General features: G+C 50.2%; 1 protein-coding gene across 1 annotated transcript in view; it reads left to right on the top strand.

The window, feature by feature from the left end:
* Nucleotides 1-10230: 10230 nt before the first annotated feature.
* LOC122382238 (coiled-coil domain-containing protein 93-like) overlaps nucleotides 10231-26364 on the top strand; it is a 55267-nt gene continuing 39133 nt past the window's right edge. Inside the window, exons 1-8 of the mRNA XM_043367330.1 lie at nucleotides 10231-10546; nucleotides 10768-10976; nucleotides 11216-11327; nucleotides 12162-12305; nucleotides 13178-13276; nucleotides 16038-16127; nucleotides 16603-16826; nucleotides 18490-18603. Coding sequence (XP_043223265.1) covers nucleotides 10526-10546; nucleotides 10768-10976; nucleotides 11216-11327; nucleotides 12162-12305; nucleotides 13178-13276; nucleotides 16038-16127; nucleotides 16603-16826; nucleotides 18490-18603 — 1013 coding nt within the window. The 5' untranslated portion in view covers nucleotides 10231-10525. The remainder of the gene's footprint in view (nucleotides 10547-10767; nucleotides 10977-11215; nucleotides 11328-12161; nucleotides 12306-13177; nucleotides 13277-16037; nucleotides 16128-16602; nucleotides 16827-18489; nucleotides 18604-26364) is intronic.

Raw genomic sequence — 26364 nt, 5'->3', positions numbered from 1 at the left:
TTGAAATTTGGGGCCCAATGGGGCGGCCCCTACGATTTTCTTCAAAATTTGCACAGACACTCTCCTGGGCCCCCTCTTCAATCTGGCTGAAGAAACCTACCGGGGAATCCAAAGGAAGGGGCCCAAAGAGGGCCCCAAAGAGGCCCTTTCTAAGTATTGCCCCTAATTTCGCGACCAACCCCGGCAATATGCACATCATTGGAAAGAGCGTAATTTCCCAAACAAAAAACCCAAGTAACATTTTTCGATGGGGCCCACCTGGGGCCCACGGGACCCAATTGAAATTTGGGGCCCAATGGGGCGGCCCCTACGATTTTCTTCAAAATTTGCACAGACACTCTCCTGGGCCCCCTCTTCAATCTGGCTGAAGAAACCTACCGGGGAATCCAAAGGAAGGGGCCCAAAGAGGGCCCCAAAGAGGCCCTTTCTAAGTATTGCCCCTAATTTTGCGACCAACCCCGGCAATATGCACATCATTGGAAAGAGCGTAATTTCCCAAACAAAAAATCCAAGTAACATTTTTCGATGGGGCCCACCTGGGGCCCACGGGACCCAATTGAAATTTGGGGCCCAATGGGGCGGCCCCTACGATTTTCTTCAAAATTTGCACAGACACTCTCCTGGGCCCCCTCTTCAATCTGGCTGAAAAAACCTACCGGGGAATGATGTGCATATTGCCGGGGTTGGTCGCGAAATCAGGGGCAATGCTTAGAAAGGGCCTCTTTGGGGCCCTCTTTGGGCCCTTCCTTTGGATTCCCCGGTAGGTTTCTTCAGCCAGATTGAAGAGGGGGCCCAGGAGAGTGTCTGTGCAAATTTTGAAGAAAATCGTAGGGGCCGCCCCAATGGGCCCCAAATTTCAATTGGGTCCCGTGGGCCCCAGGTGGGCCCCATCGAAAAATGTTACTTGGGTTTTTTGTTTGGGAAATTACGCTCTTTCCAATGATGTTGTTGTGGATCAGCTGCCGCTGTTGACGATCGGCCGTCGCGCGCCGATCCGGTGACCCAGTTTTGTCGATCAGCTGATCGTAATTTGTCGGCCGGCCGCCAGAGGCGCTGTTTGTCCTTCTCGCGACGGACCTGTGTGGCGGCGGGCGGCCGGCTTGTGTGGCCGAGAGTTTTGAGCATTAGTAAGCGGTTACAGTGCTACCTTCGTGTTTAAATTAAGTTTAATAAAGCTCTAGTAATCGTAACATTCAGCGGTGGGATTATAACCGTCGCCGCGTGCCGCAGTCGGCGTGAGCGAAACCGATCAGTGTGCCGAAGATCATCGAAGATGGCGTCGGCCGGCAGCGGGAAGAGCGTTAGCCGGACGTGACGTCACAGGGAAGCTTCGGGACTATTCCGCGGGTGGCGCCACCGGTCAGGTGTGTCATGGCGGCGCCCAGTGTGATGATGTAAACAAACTGAGTGAACGGATACCGGACGGATAATCTGTGTGATACGGGACCGGTGATGGATAACTCGGTGGACACGAGTGCCGGGGCGACTGGGGCACTGAGCCTGCCCCTCCCCGTGTTCGAGTACGCCGAACCACGGCGTTTCTTCAAGCAGTTTCGGCGTTTTGCGAGCTTGAAAAACCTGTCGGGCGTGGTGGCCCTGGACTTGATCTGTTATGCCCTTGGCTCGTGCAGGCGGGCGGCCTGGGTGGCCGACCGGGTTGAGGCAGAAGTACAGGCTGCTGAACGGGATGCTACAGTCAGTGCTGCTGAACAAAAGGTGCTGCATCTCCTGACGCCGGAGGTGATGAAGGGGCAGATCCTTCAAGGGCTGGACCAGCGTCGTCTGCAGCCAGGCGAGACTCCGCGGGAGTACGTAGAAGCGCTGAAGAGTCAGATTCAGCAGGTCATGCCAGAGCTGACAGCTGAGTCTCTGGACCGCATGACCATCGTACAGGCGATTAAGGGTGCGCCAGAGGCCTGGTCGCACAAGCTGGGAGAGGGCGACCTGTCCTCGCTGGACCAGCTGGTGACTCACATGACTCTGCTCCATGGCAAGCAGAGGTCAGCAGCGAGGCGCTGCCAGGAGACTGGAAGATCTGTGAGTCGAAAGTGTTATTCGTGTGGCCAGATGGGACATATTGCCAAACAGTGCAAAGGAGGGAGCCGGTCAGGCGGCTCAAAGGGCATTAAGTGCTATAAGTGCGGAGGTGTGGGGCACATCAGTCGATACTGTGCCAGTGGTGGTAACCGAGGTGGTGCCAGTGGTGGCACCAGTGGTGGTGCTGGCACCAGTGGTGCAGGACCAGGAGCTGTGACGGCCAACAGGCGAGTGGTTGTCGGTTCGACGTTGAAGCTGGACGTGACGGTGAATGGACGGCTAGTGCAGGATGCAGTCGTGGACAGCGGCAGCGAGCGGACGCTTCTGTCGCGATCGACGGCCGACAGGTGTCAGCTGCAGCTGCGACACAGCCGAAAGGCTGTGGTGGGAGCTGGACAGGAAAGTCTCCATGTTCACGGAGCTGCAGATGTGGTTCTGCATGTGCCAGGCACTGCAGGTGAGGTGACCATGGAGGTCCTGGTCGCCGAGTGCAGTGACTGTGTGCTACTCGGCACAGACTTTCTAAAGGCGGCTGAAGTGGCTGTCAACTTCAGTACCGGTGTGCTCTCGTGTTTTGGACAGGAGGTTAGAGAGCCGGCCGCCACCGTGTGCCGGTGTGTGGTGACAGATGGTGCGGTGGAGGACTTCGAGGACAGTCTGGACGAGGAGGTGATGCCGTTCCTGGACCAGGTGAAGACACAGGCTGACCTGTCTCACCTGTCAACAGTGGATCAGGAGAAGCTGAAGGCGGTGCTGGACCAGTCGGACGTGTTCAGCTCGCCAGGGCAGCTCGGACGAGTCACAGCTGTCGAACATCGCATAGAGCTGATGGAGGAGCCGCGGAAAAAGAAGCCGTACCCGATTCCGCCGGCTCTACGAGAGACTGCCAACCAGCAGATCGCGGACATGCTGTCAATGGGCGTGATACGGGAGTGTGCCAGCCCGTACGCGAGCCCGGTGCTTCTTGTAAAGAAGAAGGGAAGCAAGAGCTTTCGAGTATGTACTGACTTCAGGGAGCTGAACCGCTGCACCGTGAAAGACTCTTTTCCTCTACCTAGGATAGAGTCGCTGCTGGCGTCGATCGGTCCCAAGTGCCGTGTCTTCTCGCAGCTCGATCAGAAGGCTGCGTACTGGCAAGTGAAACTGGACGAATCGGCACAAGAGAAGACAGCCTTCGTCACCGATCAGGGGCAATTCTGCTACCAAGTCCTGGCCTTTGGTATGTGCAATGGACCGGCAACGTACCAGCGGATGATGACGACGGTGCTGAAGGACCTGCTGCACCAGTCAGTGGTCGTGTATCTGGACGACGTACTCATCTTCACGGAGACTCTAGAGCAGCATGTCGCTGTTCTGAGGGAGGTGTTCGAGCGGCTCGAGCGGAGCGGGATCCGCCTGAACCCCCAGAAGTGCCGCTTCGCACAGTCTGAGGTCACGTTTCTGTCTCACGTGATCTCTGAGGGGTGTATCCGGCCGGCGTACGACAACGTGGCTGCGATCACGGCCTACAAGAGGCCGAGCAGCGTGAAGGAGGTGCTGCGATTCGTGGGGATGGCGGGCTACTTCCGTCACCTGATTCCTCACTTCAGTGTGCGTGCGGTGGGTCTGACTGATCTGACTCGCCGGCACTCGTTCGAGTGGACGGAGGCAGCAGAGCGGAGCTTCCAGGATCTCCGGAAGGCGGTGGCTGCCTTCCCTGTGGTCCGGCCGCCGGACCCGGAGCAGCCGTTTCGGATCACGACCGATGCGTGCTCGCGCGGCTGGGGCGCGACTCTGAGCCAGTGTGATGGTGATGGCGAGTATGCAGTCGCCTTCGCTTCGGGAAAGTGGACGGACTGTCAGTCGCGCTACACGACGACTGAGCACGAGCTGCTCGCTGTGATTCGGGCCGTGACCAGGTTCCGATGGTACGTCCTCGGGACTGAGTTCGTCGTCGTGACGGACCACCAGGCGCTCAAGTGGCTCTGGAGCCTAAAGGATCCGTCTGGTCGGCTGGCTCGCTGGGTCATGGAGTTGTCCCAGTATGACTTTACGGTGGTTCACCGACCGGGGACTGCGATTCCCCACGCGGACGCACTGTCCAGGGACTGTGGTGATGGTGACAGTGCTGGCTGTGTGCCAAAACAAGGACTGTCTGCTGATGTTGGCTGTGTGCCAAAACAAGGACTGTCTGGTGATGCTGGCTGTGTGCCAAAACAGGGACTGTCTGGTGACCGTGCTGGCTGTGTGCCAAAACAAGGACTGTCCAGTGTCAGTGTTGGCTGCGTGCCAAATGGTGACTCGTGTGAGCTGGCCGAAGGTGACGTGCCGGCGACGGTCCGAGCTGTGGAGCTGAAAAGCTCGGCGGCTGACGAAGCTGCTGTCGGGGCGGAGGCGACGTCTAGCCGGCTCAGCCTGCCAGAGCTGCAGCAGGCGACGCTGGAGGACCCGGTGCTGTCAGTTGTCATGGACTGCCTACGGACTGGGAGCACGAACGATGCGAGACTTGGTGACGTCGGTGCGTTCTATATGCGTGATAGAGACAGCCTGTTTGTTCGTGATGGCCTCGTGTACCGACAGACCATTTCAGACCGTGAGCCGCAGATAATCGTGCCGTTAAGCATGCAGAGTCACGTGATACGCCTTGCTCACGATGTGCCAATGGCGGCGCATTTCGGGTTGAAGCGTACGATGAGTCAGATCACGCGTCATTACTACTGGCATAACCTGAAAGTGACCGTGCGCGACTACTGCCGTGCATGTCTCGGATGCGCGCGGGTGAAAAGGCCGAACCGTTCTCACCGAGAAGGTGTAGGTAGTGTACCTGTCGTAGGGGAGCCGTTCTCCCAGTGGTCGGCAGATATTCTTGGACCACTACCTTGTTCAGATGCTGGGAACAGGTACGTTCTAGTCGTGTCGGACTTGTTCACGAAGTGGGTGGAGACCTATTGTATTCCTGACCAGAAGGCCACGACCGTGGCCGACTGTTTCGTGGAGCTCTTTGCTCGTTTTGGAGTGCCGAAAAGCATTCTGACAGATCAGGGCACGAACTTCGAAAGCGCGCTAGTTAAGCGGATTTGTGAGCTATTGGGGATCCAAAAGCTACGATGCACGTCGTACCATCCACAAACGAATGGTCAAACCGAGCGGTTCAACCGCACTCTGTGCGATATGCTCACCCATTATGTGAGTGAGAACCAGGCTGATTGGGACCGGTGGGTCAGTGTGTGTGTGTCAGCCTATCGGTTCTCACAGCACACCACGACAGGATATTCGCCGTTCGAGTTGGTTTATGGTGTTTACCCGCGTGTGCCCGTTGTGAGTGAGATCATTGATGACGCAGATAAGCTGCAGTGTGACACTTACGCGAATTATGTGAGTGACCTGAAGCGCCGTCTCGAGGTGGACCGCGACCAGGCCCATCAGTCACTGCAGGACAGCCAGTCGCGCTCGTCTGTGGCTGGAACGAGTGACATTGAAGTAGGCGATACGGTGATGCTAAAAGTGCAGGCAGTGAAGCGTGGTAAGAGCAGGAAACTGTCCGCTCGTTTTACTGGACCATATGTAGTCGTCAAAGTGCAGCGACCTGATTATAGGATTAAGCGGGGACGAAAGCAGGTGCTTGTGCATGGTAGTAACCTGAAGAAAGTAGAAAGTTCTGTGCGGGACGATTCAGAACGGGCGACATGTGTGACGGTTCCTGTCACTGTCAGTGTGTCTGACGAGGAACCGGACCTCGGTGCCTGTATTCCGCTGTTAGGTCGGACCGCTGTCGGGCCATTGCTGGCGGTCCGCTCCGATGAAGTTTCCGGTCGTGTGGACTCGCCGAGTAGCGCTGAAAGTGAATGTGCTCTGTCGGACTCGGATAGTTCGGATTCGGAGCCGGACGGAACTCCCATCCGTCCGCCAACTGCTGTTAGCCGCTATGGCCGCCCAGTGCGACGCCCGCAACCGTATTCGCCAGGTTAGGCCCTCGGGTGTGCACCTGTGACCTAGGTGTCCGTACTTTTTGAAGGGGAGGATGTTGTGGATCAGCTGCCGCTGTTGACGATCGGCCGTCGCGCGCCGATCCGGTGACCCAGTTTTGTCGATCAGCTGATCGTAATTTGTCGGCCGGCCGCCAGAGGCGCTGTTTGTCCTTCTCGCGACGGACCTGTGTGGCGGCGGGCGGCCGGCTTGTGTGGCCGAGAGTTTTGAGCATTAGTAAGCGGTTACAGTGCTACCTTCGTGTTTAAATTAAGTTTAATAAAGCTCTAGTAATCGTAACAATGTGCATATTGCCGGGGTTGGTGGCGAAATTAGGGGCAATACTTAGAAAGGGCCTCTTTGGGGCCCTCTTTGGGCCCCTTCCTTTGGATTCCCCGGTAGGTTTCTTCAGCCAGATTGAAGAGGGGGCCCAGAAGAGTGTCTGTGCAAATTTTGAAGAAAATCGTAGGGGCCGCCCCATTGGGCCCCAAATTTCAATTGGGTTGCATGGGCCCCAGGTGGGCCCCATCGAAAAATGTTACTTGGGTTTTTTGTTCGGGAAATTACGCTCTTTCCAATGATGTGCATATTGCCGGGGTTGGTCGCGAAATTAGGGGCAATACTTAGAAAGGGCCTCTTTGGGGCCCTCTTTGGGCCCCTTCCTTTGGATTCCCCGGTAGGTTTCTTCAGCCAGATTGAAGAGGGGGCCCAGGAGAGTGTCTGTGCAAATTTTGAAGAAAATCGTAGGGGCCGCCCCATTGGGCCCCAAATTTCAATTGGGTCCCGTGGGCCCCAGGTGGGCCCCATCGAAAAATGTTACTTGGGTTTTTTGTTTGGGAAATTACGCTCTTTCCAATGATGTGCATATTGCCGGGGTTGGTCGCGAAATTAGGGGCAATACTTAGAAAGGGCCTCTTTGGGGCCCTCTTTGGGCCCCTTCCTTTGGATTCCCTGGTAGGTTTCTTCAGCCAGATTGAAGAGGGGGCCCAGGAGAGTGTCTGTGCAAATTTTGAAGAAAATCGTAGGGGCCGCCCCATTGGGCCCCAAATTTCAATTGGGTCCCGTGGGCCCCAGGTGGGCCCCATCGAAAAATGTTACTTGGGTTTTTTTTTTGGGAAATTACGGTCTTTCCAATTATGTGCATATTGCCGGGGTTGGTCGCGAAATTAGGGGCAATACTTAGAAAGGGCCTCTTTGGGGCCCTCTTTGGGCCCCTTCCTTTGGATTCCCCGGTAGGTTTCTTCAGCCAGATTGAAGAGGGGGCCAGGAGAGTGTCTGTGCAAATTTTGAAGAAAATCGTAGGGGCCGCCCCATTGGGCCCCAAATTTCAATTGGGTCCCGTGGGCCCCAGGTGGGCCCCATCGAAAAATGTTACTTGGGTTTTTTGTTTGGGAAATTACGCTCTTTCCAATGATGTGCATATTGCCGGGGTTGGTCGCAAAATTAGGGGCAATACTTAGAAAGGGCCTCTTTGGGGCCCTCTTTGGGCCCCTTCCTTTGGATTCCCCGGTAGGTTTCTTCAGCCAGATTGAAGAGGGGGCCCAGGAGAGTGTCTGTGCAAATTTTGAAGAAAATCGTAGGGGCCGCCCCATTGGGCCCCAAATTTCAATTGGGTCCCGTGGGCCCCAGGTGGGCCCCATCGAAAAATGTTACTTGGGTTTTTTGTTTGGGAAATTACGCTCTTTCCAATGATGTGCATATTGCCGGGGTTGGTCGCGAAATTAGGGGCAATACTTAGAAAGGGCTCTTTGGGGCCCTCTTTGGGCCCCTTCCTTTGGATTCCCCGGTAGGTTTCTTCAGCCAGATTGAAGAGGGGGCCCAGGAGAGTGTCTGTGCAAATTTTGAAGAAAATCGTAGGGGCCGCCCCATTGGGCCCCAAATTTCAATTGGGTCCCGTGGGCCCCAGGTGGGCCCCATCGAAAAATGTTACTTGGGTTTTTTGTATGGGAAATTACGGTCTTTCCAATTATGTGCATATTGCCGGGGTTGGTCGCGAAATTAGGGGCAATACTTAGAAAGGGCCTCTTTGGGGCCCTCTTTGGGCCCCTTCCTTTGGATTCCCCGGTAGGTTTCTTCAGCCAGATTGAAGAGGGGGCCAGGAGAGTGTCTGTGCAAATTTTGAAGAAAATCGTAGGGGCCGCCCCATTGGGCCCCAAATTTCAATTGGGTCCCGTGGGCCCCAGGTGGGCCCCATCGAAAAATGTTACTTGGGTTTTTTGTTTGGGAAATTACGCTCTTTCCAATGATGTGCATATTGCCGGGGTTGGTCGCAAAATTAGGGGCAATACTTAGAAAGGGCCTCTTTGGGGCCCTCTTTGGGCCCCTTCCTTTGGATTCCCCGGTAGGTTTCTTCAGCCAGATTGAAGAGGGGGCCCAGGAGAGTGTCTGTGCAAATTTTGAAGAAAATCGTAGGGGCCGCCCCATTGGGCCCCAAATTTCAATTGGGTCCCGTGGGCCCCAGGTGGGCCCCATCGAAAAATGTTACTTGGGTTTTTTGTTTGGGAAATTACGCTCTTTCCAATGATGTGCATATTGCCGGGGTTGGTCGCGAAATTAGGGGCAATACTTAGAAAGGGCCTCTTTGGGGCCCTCTTTGGGCCCCTTCCTTTGGATTCCCCGGTAGGTTTCTTCAGCCAGATTGAAGAGGGGGCCCAGGAGAGTGTCTGTGCAAATTTTGAAGAAAATCGTAGGGGCCGCCCCATTGGGCCCCAAATTTCAATTGGGTCCCGTGGGCCCCAGGTGGGCCCCATCGAAAAATGTTACTTGGGTTTTTTGTTTGGGAAATTACGGTCTTTCCAATTATGTGCATATTGCCGGGGTTGGTCGCGAAATTAGGGGCAATACTTAGAAAGGGCCTCTTTGGGGCCCTCTTTGGGCCCCTTCCTTTGGATTCCCCGGTAGGTTTCTTCAGCCAGATTGAAGAGGGGGCCAGGAGAGTGTCTGTGCAAATTTTGAAGAAAATCGTAGGGGCCGCCCCATTGGGCCCCAAATTTCAATTGGGTCCCGTGGGCCCCAGGTGGGCCCCATCGAAAAATGTTACTTGGGTTTTTTGTTTGGGAAATTACGCTCTTTCCAATGATGTGCATATTGCCGGGGTTGGTCGCAAAATTAGGGGCAATACTTAGAAAGGGCCTCTTTGGGGCCCTCTTTGGGCCCCTTCCTTTGGATTCCCCGGTAGGTTTCTTCAGCCAGATTGAAGAGGGGGCCCAGGAGAGTGTCTGTGCAAATTTTGAAGAAAATCGTAGGGGCCGCCCCATTGGGCCCCAAATTTCAATTGGGTCCCGTGGGCCCCAGGTGGGCCCCATCGAAAAATGTTACTTGGGTTTTTTGTTTGGGAAATTACGCTCTTTCCAATGATGTGCATATTGCCGGGGTTGGTCGCGAAATTAGGGGCAATACTTAGAAAGGGCCTCTTTGGGGCCCTCTTTGGGCCCCTTCCTTTGGATTCCCCGGTAGGTTTCTTCAGCCAGATTGAAGAGGGGGCCCAGGAGAGTGTCTGTGCAAATTTTGAAGAAAATCGTAGGGGCCGCCCCATTGGGCCCCAAATTTCAATTGGGTCCCGTGGGCCCCAGGTGGGCCCCATCGAAAAATGTTACTTGGGTTTTTTGTTTGGGAAATTACGCTCTTTCCAATGATGTGCATATTGCTGGATTTTGTCGATGTTATAGGCCTGAAATTGTTGAAAACGTTTATTTATGCCCCGAGGGCATACTCCCGGGCCCATATATTTGAAGCTGTTTTGTTCGGTTCAGGGGGGCGCTAGCCCCCTAAATTTGGTACCGTTGCATGTAAAATTTTGTCCTCTTTCGAATGACGTGCATTTTTAGCTGTTTTGACGGCTAGAAGTAGGGTTTTCAAAGTTCGTCGATTGTGCCCTGAGGGCATACTGTTTTTTGGGATTTGTGGCCCCCCTGATGGATTCCCCGCATTTTGGCACTAGGATTTTCGATAGAGGACACCATTCTGCACCTCTCCACCAAAATTCAGCGAAATCGTAGGGGCCGTCGATCCCTGCTGAATCCCTGCTGAACCCCTGCTGAATCCCTGCTAACTTCCGTTACATCAAAATGTTGCAGTATAGGGCCTTGTGTTGCAGTTCCGGCGCACTTGGGTCATTTATATTATGTTCAGCATTCTGCTCACACAAGCTCAATGCATACGTATAATAAAATAGGGTAAACTAATTGAGTGATTTAACAAATGATTTCTAATTTAAACACTCAAATCTATCCCGTTTGATTTTACCTTGTTTCAAAATGTCCATCAAATTTAAACTTATGGGTAAATGTTTTCTAAGAAAAATATTGCGTCATATTTCTGGTGAGCCCAATAAAATTTACAGTTTATTTTCTTGTCAATGAACAGAAACCAGTACGTTAATTGTGCTCAGTGAAGGTTTCCGGCGTTTCCGGCAAGGCACTGTTGGTGTTTCCGGCAAGTTTCCGAAATATTATTCGCTATGCATGCCAAGTATATGGATATTAGAGTTGAAATTCCTGCACAGATGTAACATTCACCCAAATAAGATCCTCAGAATCCAGTGATGGCAGCGTTTCAGCTACAGGTACGCTGACGGCTCAGACACTTCAACTTGAACTTGAACTTAGAGTAGTGGTAGACTATCGTATCAGTATTGAGGACGTTTTGTTAAATATTGTCCCAAATATATCATCTCGATGTGTAAGGTTGTACATGCTATTTTGTGTCCAAACATGGATTGTTTGTTGTTAATGTGTTTTGTTTTTGCTGAGTATACTTCTTATTTCACTGCTGTAATCTTGCCAGGCGGATGTGCGCGATGACGAGGAGCAGCAGACGAAGTACCAGGAGTGTCTGGACCTGCTGTTGGCAGCCGGATACTTCAGAGCCCGCATCCGGGGCCTCAGCCCTTTTGACAAGCTGGTTGGAGGCATGGTCTGGTGCATTGAGATGTGCAGTTTGGATGTGGACGTCGATCTCTTTTACAAGGACGAGCTGACCATTGGACAAAAAATGTGAGCTGAAATGAGAGTAGGTAGGTGTTTGACCCCATGTTGCAGAGTTTGACCTTTATTAAGAGTAGGCACACCCAGTTCTCATTTATGTTCATCTTTTTATTTGTTGCCATTATCACATGCAGTACAGTGTATCATGTATGTTAACGTTACAAACCGCGATACCTGTGCATTATGCGTATGTCTCCCATTCCACCTCGCTCTGTTGCCATGTTGACTGGTGCCGCTCTTACTGTCAGTGGTGTGACCGAGCGGATTATCGAGGTGCTACCTAAGATGTCCTGCCCCCACCGGATCGAGCCGCACCAGATCCAGGGCCTCGACTGCGTACACATTTACGCAGTTATGCAGGTGGGTGTAAGGCTCAATCATTGATAAAGTTGAGTCGGAGCCTGGCCGTCGGGTCAGTCAGTCTCGCGAGTTAGGTCGGGGGGTCAGTGCGTCGGCTGTAGGAAACGTCTGGTGAGCTGATGACGTCAATGATTATGGAGACAGAATTCACTGATTAACCGATCACCTTAAGTACTTCCTGTTTGGTAGTTTTACTTCACTCAGTCAGTTTTACCTAACCACGGTAATTTTTCATGAAGTCTTAAGCATTTTCGTAGGCGATTCACGGACAAAAGTGCTTATGGCAAAAGTACGTATGACAAAAGTACGTAGGACAAAGGAACGTTCGCAAATGTTCGTACGCAACAGCACGTAGGCGATAAAGTATTTGAGGACAAAAGTACGTATCTCCAAAATAGCCGACCTAACCCGACCTGACCTGATCTAAGCTAAGCTAACCCATCCTCAACCTAACCCAACCTAACCTCAAGTAATCCAGCCTAACCTAACCTAACCCATACTTTTATCCGTACTTACTTTTTACCTTGCGTACATAAGCGATACGTACTTCTGTCATTCGTCCTGTTGCTGGCGTACATTTGTCATACGTACTTTTGCCATGCATGCAGTTGTCCGAAACCCTTCATAAACGCATGTCTCATAGCTGCTTGCGCTTTCGTGGTGAGTGATGCGGCTTCGATTGCTATCCTCCGAATAGATGTATAATTATTGACATTGGGACCAGTCGTAGTTCACAGTGGTTATGTATGTTCGCTGTGCTTATCACCGATACCATGCTGCTACCTCGTGCCCTTATTACCCCTGATAACCCGTCTGTGCCTGCCAACTGGTCAGTGGTTGGTGAAGAAGGCTCTGGAGAACCAGGCCGAGACCACCAGCCACACGCTCGGCCACGGCGTGTTTCAGTTCAACCAGAGGCAGCCGACTCTGGCGCCCAGCCAGCCCGCGGCCAACCGTGCCCTCGTTCAGCTGGTGGAGGTGAGAGGGCGCTGGGTTCTTAATGGTAGGTTTGGGAGGGCGCTGTAGTTCCTGCCGATATGACAGGGAGGGCGCTGGGATTCCATCGGAGACGGCTGGAGGGCGCTGGAGTTCCTACTGCTGCCACTGGGAGGGCGCGAGGTTTCCTGCTGGAGACGGCTGGAGGGCGCTGGGGCTCCTACTGTTAGCTAAGGGATGGCGGCGCTGGAGTTCTCACTGTTATCTTAGGGAGGGCGCGAGGGTCCCTGCTGGCTACGGCTGGAGGGCGCTGGAGCTCCAATGGGTCGCAGCGAGAGGGCGCTGAGTATCCAACTGGTAGAATTTCGACGTTGAAGGGCTGCGGCTTCTACTTGTGGCGATGGAAGGACGCTGGGGGCCTTAACTGGAAAAGACTAGAGGGGACTTATTCCTGGGTCCTTTGTTGTCACACTGCTTTCGTGTTAACACCGATGTCATGTGGATTTTGTAAACCAGCGTGCACGTTGTGAATGGATGATAATCTCCTTATCATTCGTTTACTTTTAACTATGCTAAAATTTTAGACAAAGCTGTTACTTTATGGGTTTCGCGAATAAAAGATCTGCGTGCTTGAAGAACTACGATGTCGCAATTTGTTTGGTTGTTTGATATTGGCAATGTGGGCGCAAAATGACCTCGCAGTCGGCGCGCCCCTAACCCCTAAAAAATGATCTTTACAATGTTAGATGTCTGCATTGTAAGTTGTAACTGTCAGTGCTTTAAGAAGGGAACTATCAGCACAAACTCGTGCTACAGTATTATATTTCTGAACAACAGACAACTATTACAGAACAACTGACTGGTGTGTGCGTGTTATATGCATCTGACGGCATCCCCCGTTCCTGTCTGCCCAGGAGCGGTTTTGTCCGGTGTCTCAGCCCAGGGACCGCCGCGCGGATCAGCCAGGGGAAGAGGCGCCGGACCTGATCACCGAATCGGAGCCCTCCCTGCAGGTTAGTTGATGCCGTGCGTGCTCGCGTGATCATATCTGTGCGTGCGTGCATGTATGGCTATCTTTGTATGAACAATGTAGAGCAAGGTGCCCGGTTGCGGAATTAATGATCGTGCTGCCGATGATGTTAGTTGTTTGACCAGCTATGCTAGCCGGAAAAACCGGGACTGCACAGTGCCAGTCACTGCCACATGATCATATTATTTTGTTTCTAACGGTGACGTGTGTCGGGCCGTGATAGCGAAATTGATGACACAGTGCAGGTAACGGCCGCTGGCGGTCGCCCTTACATAAGGCAGAGGCGCGTGTGGAACCCTCCTTCCAAGGTCCACTGCATCCCGTCCCTCGGGCAGTGTTCATGGCGACCGGGCCATTCCTGCTCACACGTGTGGCCATTTTCTGAGACTCGGAGCACGCGAGCGATGTGTCCTGTTGATATTGATGGATAAAGGTAATTACATGGCAGCCCCAGTGGTAAGTGGTTGACGTCGTTCACACTGCACCCTGCGACCCGAGGCATACCTCAGGGATCTGTCCTTGGACCAGACCTGTTCCACACCAGGTGACCAGTCGGGTAGCTCAGGAATCCTTCATGGGACCATTTCTAACACCAATTGAACTATGAACTGCTCGCTCGCAGTAACTATTGCAGCATAGAACACATTTTACAATGATGAAAAGTTAACGGTCATTATTTTCCGAGGGCGTAAGCGCTTACTAAATCTGATAAAGCTAAAAATCGGACCGAATTTTCTATATTTAAAACCTAGGGACTTGCGACAAAGGGCTGTGGAAGGGATATCAAGTGACATTTTTGCGATGTTTGGTCCGTATTTGTTAACGAGGTTACTTTCAAACTTCGTTGCCCCGTGATGAGCGCAAAATAATTCTGAGGAAATTCCTAATACCGTTGCATTCTGTCGCTGCATTTCTCGGGTGCCGAGTTGCAAAGGCCGAGGCTGAAAGCCCTCATCAGTAGGTGTCCTGCCTGGACGGCCTCAGCTGTTCGGGTGAAATATGCTGGACGGTTGAAGCGAAAATTACTTTTCAATGAAAGCGATTGTCTTTTGATTAACACGCGCAGTGGAAGGGTTGCGAGTACCAGGGCGAGTACTACGCCCAGTGGAAGGGGGGGGGGGCGGATGGCGCCCCCCCCCCCTAAGATCTCAGCTCCCAGTGGAGCTAGGAAGACGAAATTTGGAGGGTAGGTGGGGGCCCTGGGGAACTCTTGTGTGTGAATTTCATGACCCTAGGTCAATATCTTCAAGGTCAAATGAGGTCGAATGTGGTCAAATCTGCCATATGAGCGACTTTTTTGCGTTTACACGCCGATAACTCAAAAAGTTACCGGCCGATTTTCTTTTTTTCTTTCACTATACGAAAGAACATGCATTTGTGAGTATGTATGGTGAATTTCTAGTTAATCAAACAATAAATATGGCAGTTAGAAGTCTGCTAAGGGTAAAATGTGGCCGGCTGAAGCGGGATCGGCCGACGCGGGAAAAGCGGCAATCACAATTTTGTGTTTACACACTCATACATAACTCAACTTTTTTACCGGCCGATTTTCAAAATTCTTTGACCATAAGATTGCCTGTACATTTCTTAGTCTTCTCACCAAATTTGACGCGAATCGAATGTAATGAGCGATAAGGAGCCGAGCGCGATGTAAAGACGGAACCGTCCCGCCCCGGCACAGTCTACAATTCAGGCGGCGCGTAACGGCTAGCGCCGGCCGCCGCGCCGCCGCGGCGGCAGGATGTTTGACTTTACACCGCTATTACTAGAAAAGTTGCGAACCGATTTTCTTATTTCTTGCACGAGAGGATCCGCAATTCAATTCTGGACAGTTAGCCAAAATTTCACATTAATATTATGTTTGCGGCGCGAGTTATTGGCGAAAAACAGGAGGGGTGGGCGAAATCCGCCCCCCCCCCCTTCCACTGCGCGTGTTAATATTTTTGTGTTTCACGCTACATTGAAACTTGAAAGGTTTCATATATTCACCCTTTCATTTTTGCTGAGATATGCCAAACCCCAAGCCTCGTGCCCGCTGACTGTGCGTGTAAGTTACAAATATATTCAGCGTGCTGCTGAAGCTTGTACAGCATCTGTCACGACACTAGCAAGCATTTACACCAACCTATCCAGTTATTGTAAGTACATGACAACCACGCCACATGATAAATGTTGAAGAGTGTCGATGGAACTTGACTCCTTAAAGGGGACCGATCTGAATGTTTTTGGCCACGAGTGCTTATTTCAGTTTTTTTTTTTAAATGAAAAAACACAGTGCAACAATTTATTAGTTTTTTATTGTCTTTTTTGCAAGGGATTTATTTATAACGACTTCATTGCCTCTATGCATCAGTCATCATCATCTTCAGTCTTCATTGCATCAGTTGTCTGCGTCTCCGCGCTATCTTATCTTGTTATGAAAATGTGTTTGTTTATAACTTTTGCTCTATTAATCGAGAGCGAGCACAAACCCAATCGAGACTGTCGTTTTTGTCGTAAGTCATTATATCTTTATTATATCTTTATATCCGCTTCATTATATCTTCACCGTTCCTGCCGCCGTCTATGTCATCGCATTGCCATTTGTATCGTAGCTGAGTCCTTCCATCTTCCATAATCATACCATAACTCAGCTGGATCGTATCACCTCAAATTACGATTACAATCTGCATCGTATCGGCCCTGATGATGGTACAGATTGGCTGGCACAGATGCGTAACGTATCTCTCTTTCTGTGTCCTCAGCCCGACGTGCAGGCGGTGTCGGCAATGCTGGGCATGGGGGAGATACAGCGGGCGGCGGAGGCTTATCAGCAGCAGAGTCGTCAGCTGCAGGTCAGGGCACCAATACAGACGTGACGCGCTACTACGGGCGGTCGGTAGTTTGATAAATTTGGAAACACGAGTTCTCGTCACGATCGTGTTGTGATGGTGTGGTATCGTTGTACAGATGCTGGTTCTGATTTAGAACGGTGTCAACACTTGCATGTCCTCTGACGGACAGGCATGCAGCTGTTGTATCTATAGGAAAAATAACAATGTATTTAACCGGGTGTAAGCTCAGCGATTCTGTCGTGTAGAGTGAATGGTTTGTTACGCCCTCTCAGACAGTTTGACAGTTCGGCTCTCGTGTTTGTCAGCTGCCCACCCCACCAGACTGTGGGGAGTAAAGTCCCGTCAGTCAGCTCCTTATACGCCGCGACGCTGTGTAGGGCGCCGCGGCTGACCGTAGAGGCAGTGGCGGAGGTGTGTGGACTGTGGGTGTGTCGCGGTGTGACCCGCCCCTCTGACCCTGCCCGGCCGTCGGCAGGAGTCGGGTCTGGACGCCGACCAGCACGGCCGCCTGCTGGTCGCGCTGGCCGACCGGCAGACGGAGACGGAGCGGCGGCGAGCGGCCGTCCAGCACCGCCTGCAGCGGCTGCAGGCGCGCCGGCAGCGGCTCCAGCAGGAGCAGGAGCAGCTGGCCGAGGAGCGGGACGCGCTGGCCGGCCAGGAGGCGGCGCTGACCGCCGGCCTGACCCCCGAGCAGGCGGTGTGAGTGGCCGGGTCCCCGGGCACAGCCAGGGTGGTCCGCGCCTAACGGTCAGCAGAGTGGGTCTGTGCGGCGCGAGGTCTTGCATGTCGCCCGCCCCGATGCCAGGAGGATGGGCAGCCTGCAGGCCTTGGACGTGTCCATTAACCCGCGCCCCGTTGGGCTCTGCCGAGCAACGCGCCCGGTTGGGGGGGGGCCATTTTGGCCCCCCCCCTAAGATCTCGAGAACCACGCAACATATCGACAAGCGGTAAACGGCGTTGGATAGCCCCAACGGGGAACTACCTTGTGACCTAATTTTATTGACCTAGGTCAAACCGATGACGTCACAGGTCAGGTCAAAGGTCCAATTTTCACCGTTTACAGGCACTTCAAGAAATGCGTTGTAAAATCGAGTAAAATGCATTTCATTGAAAATCATCGATGGGGAAATGTTCTTCAAACACATATTTTGCTATTTGAGGTCACTGATACCAGGTCAGGTCACAGAGGTCAGGTCACGGGGGGGTCACAATATGAAAGTGTCGTGTGATACATGTTTTATGGTCCATTTTACATGACAAATGCGATTATATGGGTCAGGCAGCCTTTGGGGCCAGCTTAGATCACGTTTTGGTCAAGGTCAGGTCAAGGTCAGGTCAAGGTCAGGTCAAATTAGGTCAAATTTCAAAGTTAATATTTTTGCATAAAATGGGTATCGAATCGATGCAGCTCGTCACGGGGAGTTCAATGGTGGTCTTTGTTTTGCCGTACGTGGTCTAGAATTGCTAAAAATTGAGTTCAAAAATTTTACGTCATCATTTTTGAACAGTTTTTTCGCTATAACTTGGCCAAAAAACGAGATATCGATCTGAAATTTGGTATGTATATAGAAGAGCGCTGGGACTATCACATATATTCCGTTTTTTTTTAATTCGGGAAAATTTCGGATTTTTTCAAAGTTTTTCTAAAAAAATCAATTTTTTGATTTTTTTTGGGTCAAAAACCAAAAATTTTGAAAATCCGAGATAGCAGTTTTGTAGCGCCGCTTTTTGTCTACTAGACAATATAAAGAACTTTGAAATTGCTTGATAACTGTAGATTTGGTGAGCGTTTCAAGATTGCATGTTTTTTGCTCATTTTTGCTCGAACATGACCTCAGTTTGACCTCAATAACTCCTGACCTAAGGTGACCTAAGACTTGAAAGTTGGTGTGAAGGTGTCAAATTGATGCCCGGGAAGGTACTGAAAATTTGGCGGCGCTGCGCGCCGCCGTTTTCTTGCTATCCAGGAAAAACCACAGGGGGGGGCCAAAATGGCCCCCCCCCAACGGGGCGAGGGTTAATGTCAACGATTACCTGCCCAAACTGGCCTTTGGAATTCGAAGCCCAACCTTGGGTGACGACATTGTATCTGCTTGCGTGCATGGGAGGTTATCTCACTTTTCAAAACATGTCATGCCGAGAATATTGACAACTTTTGTACATCTGCACAACTGTATTCCTAACAATTTTTATAATTGCCATATTTGATGTACTTGTTATTTAGCTGAATCTACTTCGTTATGTACAATTATTTCAGCGCAGTTTTCCCTGTTGTACCGGCCAATGCGTGATACGGGGCATCTGATAAGCTGGGATGGCCACCTGATGAATTTCGTATTTCTCAACTGTCTCCATTTTGCAGGACGCTGGAGGCAATCCTGACCTCGTTTAAGGAAGCCGACACAATATTGTCCGAGGACCAGGCCTTCAAGGAGGAGTGCAAAGCGGAATACGCAAAACTTCAAGACGAGATAAGGTAGGGCATCTTCTTGAAAAAAGTTCAGCTGGACTCAGGACTACACGGCCGTGAAATAACGCAGGGCTAAAGGTAACAGCCTGTTGGTTGTTCAAGTGTGTGGCGCTTTACTAGGATGCTTCCGAACGTTTTCACTCTAAAGTGGCACATCATATGAATATATTGTATCCAACATATTCCAATGCGTTGTTGTACGGCTCACCGATTAAGTAGGTTTTACCAATCTCAACAGATGACTTTGACTGACGATTTTTAAAGGGACCCTCCCACCTTCAAAAAAGTTAATGGATTGGCATGAAAGTGATGTCGCTCGATTCAGAAAGAGCAAAAACGAATATCTACCAAATTTCGCCGAAAAATATTCTCCGGTTTTCAAGATATTAGACTTTTACTTTTGTTTACTTTTTTGGGATCTCCGCTGTTCCTGGCGACTTCATTTTGGAAGTGCGGTGTTCGCGGCAGATGTTGCGCGCAAATAGCATATACCACCACTGCTTTACAAAGATGTTAGTATAAGGTTTTAATATCGTTGGATCACCGCTGACGTCATAAATTCTAAGGGGGCATCTCAATGCATTAGCCCCTTAGAATCCGAAAACTGCCAGTTTGAAATTCCATATCTCCGAATTAAAGCATTTTTCGATGCTGTGACTTGTGAGCGCCCAAACCGGTATTTGCAGGCCATGGCCACCAATTTGGCTATCTCAACTCAAACTGATGTTAAGGTGGGAGGGTCCCTTTAAATACGGAGTGATCCAGGAGTAGACAGCAAAATTTAAACTTCCAGCTGGAGAGATTGACCAAGATTACTTTAGAGATTGACAAGTGACAACACATGAAAGCTACATTCCAAGGTTCATTGTTGTCTGGCAAATCTTTCCAAAGATACAGAAGCAAAGCATAACCACGACTGGTACCTCAAATTACTTGTGCTCTGGGTTGTAGGTACTTTCAGCACACCGGCTTGCTGTTGGTACTAAAATAGCAGTTTATTGGGAAACCTCGCCGATTGGAATCTTGATTTGAGCGAGCCTTTCTGGGACAGCTCTCCCCAAAAAAATCGTTGCTTACGGCCTTTGTCCTGGATGGTCATGACAGCAGCGAAAGTTTCCCCCAATTAATTTTTTAATTTATGCTGTACTTTGCTCGGCTGTCCTGTTGTCACCTTGACGCTTGATAAATGGCCTTTTGATGTTTCATGTTATTTTTTATTGTCACACTTTGTTAACCATATTTGTCTGACACCATATTATCATTGACATGTTAATTGTATTATGTAACTATGTAAAGAAAAAATAGAATATTGATGAAAGAAATTAGTCTACAGTGCGGTAGATATCCTGTTATATGAATGATGTTGGCATGGCGTGCTTCCTAGAACTGACCTGTCTGATCGCATGGTTATGTCTTTACTTCCTCGATATGTCTCTAAGATGGCCCTGATGCTGTTGCATTGGTCGCATTCTAATTGACACATTGCGATTAAGGATTCTACCGCCGCCTTTTCGGCTCCTTTGGCTTGTCACCCGCCTGCTACGTTTGAGTCGTGGTGCTTACCAGAGTTGAGGAGAAGGCGGGGGCTCTGGTGAAGACTAAACGGTTCCAACGCTGGCTGGTAGTGATGTCATTGGTCGCAAACTTTTTGGTTTCTGATCCGAAGTGGACGAATGGCATCGTGATCCGGCTGTTTCTCGCGTGCACCTCCGCGTTCCCCACTAACTGGGCTGGGGCCTCCTGTTCAGCGGAATCGACCGATTGTCGCAGCCCGATCACAGTGAAGATATAGGTACTGATAAAGCTGACCAGTGGGAGCCAACCGAGGCTTGTCAATTTTCTTATCGCTCTGATTATGTAATGTTGTTTACGTTTTGGGGAAGATAATAGGCACTTTAGGTTTTCTGAATAATCTGAGCACGGGTCCCTTTCACAGACAATGACAGAAACACGACAGTACAAGCCCTTCCACCAAGCGGGGCAGCAACTTGGCCGAAAAGCCATGCTTCACGTGACACTGTGAGACGGTATTCCAAGGAAGGAACAAGCACTAGAAAGTAGCTCATAACTAGATAAACCTAGCAGGGAAGGAACGGAATTGGATAAATTCTTTTTTCTGATTATCGTACAAATACCAGCGACATGCCACGTGTCCTATGCACGGCGATGTCTTGGAATGTGTCTGCTCATCTTTATTCAATAAGTTTATGAGTTTTCGTGGTTTCTGTTGCTGATTTCGCCCTCACGGCGTTCGCAGATCATGTGATGCGGTTTATTTTAACGAGCTCGGCCCCCCAGACGTCGGCCGTCGCTGTGATGGCTGTAGTCGTGGCCGTGTCGCAATGTATTCGGTCGTGTTTCTTAGGCCACAAGGGAAAACAAATAAGTAAAATGTACCGTTTGGCGGCACCATACCCTAGCGTGATATTTTGAGGGGACATGTAGAAGCGTCACCGGTGTCAAGGCATTCATTTTTCATTAAATCATCTTTGATGACTTCAAACCGAATCACATGGCTGTCACGTCAGTTCAATTGGAACCCCTTTCTGACATTGAATATATGTTAGCATTCAGATAAAAATCAACTAACTACAAATGGGCGCTGATGACCACAGTCCGGGCGCCCTAAAAACCCAAATTATCGACAGCATCATCAACAAACTACAATATGTTTCTAATCATTACGTTTCCCATGTTGCAGCGTGTTTGATTATGTTGAATTTCGCCATCAAAGCTTAACTGAAATTTTAACCCAAGTAAACCATTTATTGGCAATGATAACAGGGCGTATTCGAAGCTAACCGGTCGTTAGTCGCCAGAAATTAGGATAGGAATTTAGGAATTAGGCAGGAATACCCGCTGTGCTTATTCGTCATACAATATGCTGATATTTGTATCAAAAATCCCCCATAAAACCTTTCGAACTCGTGTTCTGCCTCGTTACGGCATCGCATGAGAGTCGTAAGCGCAGCATGGCGTGGTCCACTTTTTATCATGCTCGCATATCGGGCGTAACTTGAATTTGGAAGTGGTGCTTGTCGCTAAGTAACAAGACACGCGAAATCAGCTGCTATGCCCGAGGCAAGGTGTAAAAGGGAAAGATAGTCCTACGCAACCAATCCCAGGTTTAGACACGCAATATGCATGTACAAGGTGCCTGCTTGCGGTGCGGGACAAGGTTCTAATGGCAGTTCATCAGAAAATGACAGTTCATCGTGCAGTTCATCAGAACTGCACTTCATCAGAAAATACGTCGTTATAGTTGTTACATGCGTCAAATGGCCATGCAAAGTAATCAACTCATTAGCACACGCCTCACTAACCGGTCCTTCATTAGCGTAGTCTTTCCTTAGATTAACGGAAATTTCTGAGTATGAGCGGCCGGCCGGCCTGCCGGCCGTGGTCACGCTTTTGCGAGGCCTATATCTCAGCAACCACTTGACCGATTTACACGCGGTAATTTTTGTAGGGTAGCTTCATTCCTTCTACCAAGTATTGGACTATTCCTTCATTCCTTCTACCAAGTATTGGACTGAGCCGGTCCCGTAGCTCAGTTGGTTAGAGCGTTGGACTCCGCGTGGTGAGAGCACGCGTTCCCGGTTATGACAGTCCGGGTTCGAAGCGCGACGGGCGCTCGACATTTATGGGCCTCCTGACAGGTATGGTTGCGGTTGGTGGCAGGCCGTAGCCAGGCGAAGTCAGCGAGGGGACCGGCCGTGCGCGGCTTTGTGCGCACGTTAAACTTTGGACTCTAAATTCTGCCATAGAATCGGAATTGCGCGATCGGAGGGTAGAGGGCAGGGTCATCGCAACAAGCTTCGCTTAGCGGTGGCTCTGTCCTTGTGAATCCTTCCCATCAAAAGGTTCGGACTAAATTTATAAAAAAAAAACTAACCAAACCATTGATACGTGCTGACAAGGCGTCCTCTCCAGCATTTTGTTTGAATGCTTGATTTTTTTGTTGTTTGAATTTGTTTGAATGTCTACTCCTCTATCCTCTGCCAGGTGCTAGGTGCATGTGCGAAGCGAAGCCCGCGAGACCGAGAGAGCGAGACGAGACTTGTGCCGGCCACCCACCCTTTTAACCGCTCTCAGCCGTTATCAGATTTGCGTTCGATTGGTCCGGCCATTCTAGAGATGTAGGAGCATTATTTCCACTACCGGGACACGTGGAAATATAAATTTATTTATATTTCGAATTTATTATCCGATGGGCTCCCACCGATATGCCAAGTTTCAGCGCAATCGGCCCAGCTATTATTACGGAGCGAGCGAAGCGAGCGTAGTCTTTCCTTAGATTAACGGAAATTTCTGAGTATGAGCGGCCGGCCGGCCTGCCGGCCGTGGTCACGCTTTTGCGAGGCCTATATCTCAGCAACCACTTGACCGATTTACACGCGGTAATTTTTGTAGGGTAGCTTCATTCCTTCTACCAAGTATTGGACTATTCCTGATGCATGTGGGTGACCCCTTATGCACGTGTCACGTGCAAAACGAAGAGGTGTCCGTTTTGTAATTGTTGCAATATCTCGGTAACTACTTGGCCGATTGCGCTGAAAGTTGGCATGTAGGTAGGCACCCACTAGGCACTGCATATCCATGTGCCAGAGTTGGGGCGCTGCTGCACGTGCGCACGTGCAGGGGTCGTTTCCAGATCTCGAGAACGGCTCGACCAATTACCCTCAAATTTGGTACACAGTTAGGGACAGGTTAGTAGGGTGCCGTGCACAAGTCAGTTGGGACCCATTTTGCACGTGCGCACGTGCAGGGTGCCGCTTCCAGATCTCGAGAACGGCTGGGCCGATTGTGCCCAAATTTGGCACATCGCTAGAGACCGGTTAGTAGGGTGCCATGCACAAGTCAGTTGGAGGTACCCCCTCGCAATTTCGCACGTGCAAGGCCCACCCTCTCGCTCGCTCCGTTAGTCGCCCCAAAAGGCGTTATACTGGTGGATAATGGAGTTATTGTAAGCAGAAAAAATATTAGATTTGGCACGTGGCACGTGCGCGACGGTCACCTTTGATGCTCCAAGAGTATTCAACTTTGGGGTAGGAGGGATGGGCACTGGGCAGCCCAATAAAAACCAAGATCATTAGTCATTCAGCTCAGCAACCATTGGGTTGCTGAGTTTTAAGCCTCTGAAATACACTACGGGGTGGGCCGCGCCGCGGCTCATCCTCACTGCTATATTGATGTCACTTCGCGCCGGCTCGTAATGACGGTAATGACCTGCTAGGCTGGAGCAGGTGAAATTGACCGTGCTTTCGTGAGATGGGTGTCATGAAATAGCTCATATCGATGTGAAGCAATGTCCATTTCTTAGTAATTATAGTGCAGGCCGACACAACACAAGTTGGGCAGTGAAGGAGAATGTGATAGGGTAAGGGCGGGTAAGAGTACGCGGGCGATAAGAGTACGCATCAGCTGTTTCGGTTGCTTAGCAACGCGGGTTTGTCGAGTTCATGAAGTGACATGAAGCCGCCAGTGCGTGCATGTCACCAACGGAACGTGGGCGTTGAGCGGCGACTCTGTTGGGCGATGAATATTATTTTCGAGCGTCATGATATTATTATGATATGGTACAATAATTTTGATACTTGGCAGTTGAGATAAGGTACATTTCCGTGATTGTTGTGGAAAACTTGTGAGGTTATCTGGGGAAATACTGTACAGTGCAATATTCTGGTTGCGAAGTTTTGCACAACGTTTCGGGGTTGTTTTGTGCGCGAATTGCAGGTACGGTAAGAGGACGCACTGTTCAGGAGGGTAAGAGTACGCAGAATTATACATTAAATCGAATATACAGAAATATAGAATTATTAATCTATCGCTCAATGACGTTTGTTTAGTAGGTATATCATCAATGGAGCACTGTGATGCAGATGCGTACCCGAAATTCTTCCAAATACGAGTTATTCTCCTTTTTGATTGTGCATTTTTTAAGAAACACACGACATGATTATTTCTTGATTTATAGACTTGAAAGATTTATTTTATGTTTTTCTTTTTGGATACTAGAATTAACTTAAATGCCTTCTGAGTTTGAAGTTAAGCATTTGGACAGTGCAAGCTGCATAGGTGTGTGTTCATATGCTTGCGTACTCCACCCGCCTGGCGTGCGTACTCTTACACACCCCATATGGTAAGAGTACGCAAGTGCAACGGTTCAGAAAATGTCAGTTTTAGACCACTTCCATTTACGCTGAAGGATCGTTGCCCCATGGGTTGATGGCTAATTCAATGAACCTTAATATTCCCTATTTGCGATTTCTTTCCTTCAAATATTAAACAAATGAGAACAAGGAATCCACTAAGTGCGTACTCTTATACGACTTCACCCTACTCAATGTCTCAGTGGTTGTCCGGAGTCACGGACATGAGTCCTCCTGTGATGTGGTTCCGATTAGCTCCAGCACAATACACTTTGTGCAGCTTTTTTATTTTCTGGCCGACAAATTTGGGTTTCGGGCATATTTTTTTCAATCAAGCTATTCCAGGCGGTGGCTGTTTATTGGTGAAATTAATGGATATTTGCTGTTCAAATATCAAGGAATCTGGGCTGTTGCGCAGCGTACTAATTGCACTCTAGCATGATGTTTCGCATCTTCCGTGATGACCTCGATTTTAGGAAGCTTCTTTTATTTTGTCGTGGTTACTACATTCGCAGTTAGGTCTGGCGGTTGCTGGGCCGGATACATGTTGCCAGAAATGACCATTATTCATGTAATGAATCCTCACGCACAACACAAAAGATACTTTTCACAGTGTCGTGAAATAGCGTAGAGTAACCATCATATTCTGCCCGACTGAATAAGTCTTCGACCTTCCGGTTTCCAATACCGACCATAAGATATACGAGTATGGTTTGATCTTTCTAGTTGCAGACACTGGAGCCCTCGTTTTAGCGATTACTTTATCGCAGGGGTCGGCAACCCACGGCCCGCCGACGATCTGACGTCTGGCCCGCGGCTGGTATCGGTATATAACATTGTGTTCCAGCCCACAGTTCCTTCGGAAATTTACTTTATCATACAAAAGGGTGCGTTAGCACAATCCAATACAATGGCGTACAGTTCCTACGTCATCTGATATCTATAGGTGCTCATCCAGAAATTTGGTTTGGCTCAAGTCCATTTTGCCCCAGCAACTCCCGACATGCCAGATTTGGGCCGGTGTAAACGGAACGCCGTCGGAAGAGGGCTTTGGGTCGATATGGCTCTATTCCGGCTAGCCAGTCTTTGCCGTAGCGCTCCAGAATTGGAATGGTTTTGGACCGCCAAGTCCGGCTCAAGTCCGACTGTCTGCCACGGCGTGCCATGGCTATGTCCGGCTGTCTCGTAGCTGTTCTGGCTTACTGTGGCTGAAGTACGGTTGAGGTAAGGAACGGCCGATACGGCTTAGTGCTTACGTCCAGATGTGGTGCGGGTGAGATCCGGTATCGTGTGTCAGCTCCAATAGATCCCCAGACCTTGCCCGTACCTCGGCCGAAGCAAGATGCCACAGCTAGCTAGAGTAAAACCAATTACGGCCCAGGCTTATTTTGCTGGCTGAGCCAGACTTTGCCAGTACTTCGGCAGGAGTAAAAATGCCAGAGCTAGCCAGAGCAAAACCAGATACAGACCAATTTTGTTGGTCGGGAGGTATCTGATCAGATGATAAGGTGGTCATGACCATTCCTATTTTCAAACTCGCCTTTTCTTCTGTCAGGATCTGCGTAAAAAAGGTGCGTGCAGAGCAGTGATTTCATCATGTATGACACAAGGCAAA

This window comes from Amphibalanus amphitrite, unplaced genomic scaffold, assembly GCF_019059575.1.
Source record: "Amphibalanus amphitrite isolate SeventyFive unplaced genomic scaffold, NRLGWU_Aamphi_draft 000011F_arrow, whole genome shotgun sequence".
Lineage (NCBI taxonomy): Eukaryota > Metazoa > Arthropoda > Thecostraca > Balanomorpha > Balanidae > Amphibalanus > Amphibalanus amphitrite.
The sequence above is the reverse complement of the archived record's forward strand: the minus strand, read 5'-3'. Positions and strand labels throughout refer to the sequence as shown.